General features: G+C 55.7%; 2 protein-coding genes across 2 annotated transcripts; both read left to right on the top strand.

The window, feature by feature from the left end:
* Positions 1-566: 566 nt before the first annotated feature.
* On the top strand, positions 567-1047 carry PODANS_3_5010 (uncharacterized protein; the record flags this gene model as incomplete). Its single annotated transcript, XM_001909255.1, has 4 exons — positions 567-605; positions 662-870; positions 926-975; positions 1028-1047. 4 exons carry the CDS (start codon positions 567-569, stop codon positions 1045-1047), a joined length of 318 nt encoding a protein of 105 aa, XP_001909290.1.
* A 1569-nt stretch (positions 1048-2616) lies between these two features.
* Positions 2617-4908, top strand: PODANS_3_5000 (uncharacterized protein; the record flags this gene model as incomplete). Its single annotated transcript, XM_001909254.1, has 3 exons — positions 2617-3597; positions 3652-4281; positions 4339-4908. 3 exons carry the CDS (start codon positions 2617-2619, stop codon positions 4906-4908), a joined length of 2181 nt encoding a protein of 726 aa, XP_001909289.1.
* Between the last annotated feature and the right edge of the window lie 1276 nt (positions 4909-6184).

Raw genomic sequence — 6184 nt, 5'->3', positions numbered from 1 at the left:
GGTGGAGGGGGTCGGCGCTGAGGAGGAGGAGGATGGTTTTTGGCGTTTGGGGGCGCGGGCGGAGGTGTCCTGGATTGTGGGCGGGCTGGTGGCGGCGGGCGCTTTTCTTTTGGACATTTTGTGTGTGTGGTGGTGGTTGCTGATTGAGATGTGAAAAGGTTCGAGGTGAGAGAGGGAGGTGTTTGTTGGTGAAGAGAACCTTGATGTCTGCTTTGAGAGTCAGGTAATGCGCGCTAGGATCGATGTTCGTGGCGGCCAAAGAATCAACGTTGTGAGATGAGCGGCTTACAAGCAGAAAATGAGATTTCCTCAGCAGAAAACGCTGCCGTCGCTGTGAAAGTCGAGGTTGATGAAACTATCCTGCTTTTGAAAGAAGTCCCAAGGGTAGCGGGAAGGTTGATGGAAAGATATCTTGGCGCTGCAGACAAGGGTCTCTGCCGCCCCACTCTTACCGCCTCTGCGATTGGCGGGCCCACATTTATCGCCAAAGATCTCTCAACGTCAAGCGTCGTCGACTCTCGAAAAGAGCGGCTCGAATTGCGACAAATCGTCCACGTACCGGCAAGATGTCGGTCCCACGCGCGAGGTTACTGCAGCTCATGGAGGTGAGAGGACTCTGCTATCCACCCGTCAACCTCGGTCGCTAACCCCGACTCCCCAGGCTCGCTGCAAGCTCTTCGAGACCACCTTCAACCCTGACGGCATCCGCGCCGGCAACAAGATCCTGAGACAGCGCCTCAAGGGCCCCGCCCTCGCCGGATACTACCCACGAAGGATATGGACCATGCAGGAGTTCCAGGCCGAGTTCAGGGATCTTCACCTCCTGGTTGACGACGAGAAGGAGCTGGACCGTTTCGAACATGTTTCTCTGTGGGTTTTCGGCATTGGGATAGCTGGGATGCTTGTGTGGTCTAACATGTCACAGTCTGAAAGCGCGCGGGAAGGGTGCGCCCAAGAAGAAGAACTCTGCTCCCGGTATGTTGGTCTGGGTGCTGCGGCGGAAGGTCAGCATGCTAACCGTACACAGATCACAAGAAGAAAAAATGATTGCTTGGAGCGACGGACGATGCCCACGATCTCATGTGTATTACTACTGTATAGAACAAGGTAAAAAAAGATACCCGGGTTTTTGGAACATATTGCCATTCTCGGTGCTGGAGTCGTGGCTGTGTTGCTTGCGTTCCCAGCCAGGTATTGTGGCCTTTTCTTGCCTTTGATCATGTTCTGTACGGTTGGGCTCAACCCATCATTTCCCCCTGCTTTTGTTGCAGCATATTACTGTCTGCCGACGGCACTGAAGCTGCTTAACCAGCAAAAGCAACATTGCCGTTACAGCGTCAATGTGGCAGATCGGATGATTTACATGCTCAACGCATCGACGTGATACCCCTGAGCGAGGTGATGAAACTGGAAACCTCCAATCGTGTGCCTTGCCTCGTCGCTGACGGCTATCGAGGCAGTCACGTCCACGGGTCCCTTCCGCCATATCCCTCCCTACCCTTTCCCACAGTTACCGACGCTGTGGCCACCCATTCGGCCGGGTCGTCCGGTCATTGGCTGCCCGGTAAGCAGTCGTCCCTTCCCTTTGAGCTGCCGTCTGATGTTGAGATGCTACATGTGAGACTCAAGCCTGCTCCGGTCCCCGGTCCTCCACTGCTCCGCCGATTCCAGCCTTCAGACGAGACGGTGACTGGCTCCCTCATCTGTCCTGTCTGTGGAATCGGCCAGCCGCCCCCTGCTGTTGTTCTTTCCTCCTTCACCAAACAACGGCTTTCCCTGGGCTTCCACCTCCCCTAGACGACCAAGCCCAACTCAACTACGCTCTTTACCACGCATCTCCAGCATCTCGGCCACGTTTTATAAAAGGTTCTTGGTCGAGGACGAACCTTCGGCGCACCACCGCAGAGGCAATCATCGATCAAAATCAGATCTCGGTCCCGACGGGCTAACTTTTTATCTCAACACGGTCCGCACCTTCCCTTCGACCAGGTCGCCTCACCTGCCCAGCTGAAGATTCGCGTCTGCCTCGTCGGTGGTGGAGCGGCAGACTGCCCGACCGTCTGCTCTACTTACTCCTCCGCCATCTGGCCTCTCTGCCTTTTCACCACAAACCATCAACTGCCATCTACTTCTTCTTTTTTGCTAGGTACACCTGGGCCATATTCTCACCTTGTCAGATCACATTGGATCAAGTAATTTGAATCGTCGGCTCTGTCTAATCCCGCACCGCCACCATCGGGTTCTGGACCATGTCGACCGCAGCCATGAGCGGCTCTCCCACGGAGCGACGTACCCAGGCTTCCAAGAGCTGCTCCCACGATGAAAACTCCAAAAACTCTGACGAGTTTGCGGCCCACTCATCTCAGGCATTGCCCCTCCGCATTCACTCGCTGCACAGACAGGCAATGGATAAGTTTCTGACCCGCTCTGCAACAGGACGGCAGCTCCCTTCCCGTCTCCCTCAAGAAGAACGTCAGCGCCCTCAGCACCTCGAAGCTGGCCAACCAGAGCTATCCCAAGGTTGGTGCTGCCACTCAACTCTCCTGTCAAAGATTGGACTGATCATAACAGAAGGTGAAGATCAAACACGAGCCGCCTCCGTCCGACTCGTACCCCATGGAGAAACTCTACGCCAAGATTTCCGAGCAGCAGTCTGCCATCTTGCAGCATCAGAGCGACATGCGCAAGGCTTCGGACGAGGATGCTGTGCACACCAGAGCCCTGGACCACCAATCGTCCTGCAGCTCTCTGCCCATCACGCCCGCCACGGACGGCTTCCCTTCGTCGCAGACTGCCCCCACCACTCGACCTGCCAGCGCCGCCCAGAACGAGACGCAGGCCAGCACTGAGGAGGTTTTGCGTTTGAAGCTCGAGCTCGCTCAAGCTCACAACCACATCTCACGCCTCGAGTCGCAGAACCGCTACGGTCTTGAGAGTGGGCGCGTCACTCCAGCTCTTGGTGTCGTCGAATCCGACTTTGCCTCGTCGATTACCGGCGCTGTCTCCCCGATTGCTCGGGCTCTCTCGGGAGGTCCGACTTGCGGCAGCTCCGCCAAGCTGCCTTATCTTCGCGAGCCGGGCTGGCTTGTTCCCGACGATGCCCGCGCCGAGATTCCCGAGCCCATGTCGACAGGAGGCATGAGCCGCGCTCGCGGTATCTGGAACAAGCAGCCTTCTTATCCCAGTCAGTTCCCCCAGACCACCGCCGTGACAGGTGCGCCCCAGGCGACTCCCTGGACCGATCCCCGCGCCCCCACCGCAGGGTACGAAACCTCATACAACCACACAGGCCTGGAGGTGTATCGCCAGGATCGAGCTCCGCCTGACCAGGAGATGATGAGGCCCATGGGACGCCGCACCAATCGCTACGACAGCCGCTACGCTCCCTCGTCCAACTACAGCGGCGGCTTCAACATGAATGCTGGCCCCTATGACAGCACCGCTCTCAGCTATCCCTACGGCAATCAGGCCCCCATGGCCGGCGGCATGGGCTTGGGGATGTATCCCCCCTACCCGCAGCAACAGGTTGGGTCTCCACTCTCACCCCATGCCACCGAGTTCACCTCCTCTTCCCAGGGACCCTGGGGAAAGACTGAGGTGAGCTTCAAACGGGCTATTGCTTGAAGCATCATGCTGACGCTTGAATTGCAGTCCATTTCCAGCGAAGGCCAGACCTACGTCTCTGCCACGACCGAGCCTCTCAACTATCGCCGCCTTCTTGACCGCAACGTCACTTGCGACTGGAAGTACATCGTCGACAAGATTGTGTGCAACAATGACCAGCAAGCCTCCATCTTTCTGCAGCAAAAGCTCAAGGTCGGCACCCCTGACCAAAAGTACGACATTGTGGAGGCGATTGTTGCCCAGGCCTACCCCTTGATGGTCAACCGGTTCGGCAACTTCTTGGTGCAGCGCTGCTTTGAGCATGGCACCCCGGAACAGGTGGTCAAGATTGCCGAGGCGATTCGCGGAAACACTCTGAATCTCTCGATGGACCCCTTTGGCTGCCATGTGGTTCAGAAGGCCTTCGACTCGGTGCCCGAGGAGTACAAGGCCATCATGGTTCACGAGCTGCTGCGCCGGATTCCCGAGACGGTCATTCACCGTTATGCTTGCCACGTCTGGCAGAAGCTGTTCGAGCTGCGTTGGACCGAGTCTCCTCCCCAGATCATGAAGTATGTCAACGAGTCGCTGCGCGGCATGTGGCACGAGGTTGCCTTGGGCGAGACGGGTAGTTTGGTTGTGCAGAACATCTTTGAGAATTGTTTGGAGGAGGACAAGGTTTGTGCTGTCACGTTGCTCTGCGGTGCTGGCGATCGCTAACATGGATGTCTACAGCGTCCTTGCATTGAGGAGGTGCTTGCCAATATCGACATTGTCGCTCATGGCCAGTTTGGCAACTGGTGCATCCAGCACATCTGCGAGCATGGCGCCCCGGCTGACCGCAGCCGAGCCATCGACCATGTCATTCGATATGCCGCCGAGTACAGCATGGACCAGTTTGCGTCCAAGGTGGTCGAGAAGTGTCTGAAGATTGGTGGCCCCGAGTTTCTGGGCCGCTATCTTGACCGTGTCTGCGAGGGCCGGCACGAACGTCCCCGCATTCCCCTTATCGACATCGCCAGCGATCAGTACGGTAACTATCTCATCCAGTACATCTTGACGCACGCCAACCCCCAGCATCGCGAGATTGTCGCCGCTCATATTCGCAAGCACATGGTGTCTCTCCGTGGCTCCAAGTTTGGTTCCCGTGTCGGCATGCTCTGCACCAACCACGCCGTCGCAACCCGGCCTGGTCCTGGTGTTGGTCCCTCCTCCATGGCGGCCATTCGTCCTAGCCGCCCCTATGGAGGTGGTGGTGGTGGTGGTGGCGGTGGTGGTGGCGGTGGTGTTGCCGCGTACCGCTAAGATTTGATCCGCGATCTGAAGAAGCATTTCTTTTTCCTCTTCTCTCAGACACATTCATCGTCCGAGCCCATTCGTTTCTTTTTTTTTCTTTTTTCTTGTCTGTATTACGACCATGATTTTCGCAATCGTTCTTTCGACGAGTTGACCCACACCATATTCGTCTCGGTTCTTCACCCAACATATTCGCCAGCAGCTAATCTTAGAGATCACCCGACATCCTACGCTCGGGAGGCTACTGCCCGTTCGAGTGCTTTGGACACTTCATGATTAGTGTTTTGCGACATCAACGGTTTGCGGCTTTGCAACCTTCTTTAAAGGGGACGGGGGAATCTGTTCTGTCCGATCTAATGGGGACAGCGACCTGCCAAACCCTCGGGGTGGGCCGCGCCTGGCAATCGTTTTCATTCAAATATAACTGTGAGAAATCATTTTCTTGGGGAGCAAGGTTTGACAAATGTGGGGGTACAAGAACAAAAAAGAAGGGGGAGGTTGTGGAGGATAATGACGGGAGACTGCCTTTTCTTTTTAGTCCTGGATGGACGTGTTGTTGTTGATGCTCAGCAGATGCATGGCCTGCAATGGATTAACTTGGCCTTGTCCATGTAACAAATAGATACACACCCATAGTCAATCCTTAATGAGCTCTTATTCTTATGTATGTTGCTCTGTTGTCATGATGACATGTGTAGAATGGCAGTTTTAGGTACCTCATGTAATGCTGATTTCAACTCGTCAAAGATAATAATTGCTAACGATCATGGCAAAACAACAGATTCACGCTCGCCCGCTTGCCTTTCTCCTCCAACTCGTCAATTTCAGACTCGAACCCAACTCAGCCCTCTACACCAGAGGCTCAGGAACAGGAACAGTAACATTGAACCTCTCGCTCCAGGGGTCAGCTCTCCAGTCAGTTTCGGGCTCGTACTCGGTGACCTCGCCGAATCTTTTTGTCAGTGCCGTACCATTGGGGTATTTCTGCTTGATGAACTCGTAGATGAGATCTATTCCTGCCGTGACCTGTTTTTTTTTCCCGTAAGGGTATCATTGTCAATTTTTTTTCCTTTTTTTTGGGGGGGGGGGGGGCGAGAGGGTTAGGGAAGTCCCGCTCGCGCCGCAGTAGGTGGACATCGCGGCCAGGAGACTGATACCGAAGTTTGTACCGGCTGGCCCGGCCGCCTGATTAGGCGTTGTCATGACCAGAGGAGTGCGCGGAGATGTGGCACAACGACGGCGATAAATGCAGGTATGGATTACAGGCTGGATGGGGCCTCAGAGA

Source organism: Podospora anserina, chromosome 3 (assembly GCF_000226545.1).
Source record: "Podospora anserina S mat+ genomic DNA chromosome 3, supercontig 2".
NCBI lineage: Eukaryota > Fungi > Ascomycota > Sordariomycetes > Sordariales > Podosporaceae > Podospora > Podospora anserina.
This window is presented reverse-complemented; position numbering and strand designations above follow the sequence as displayed.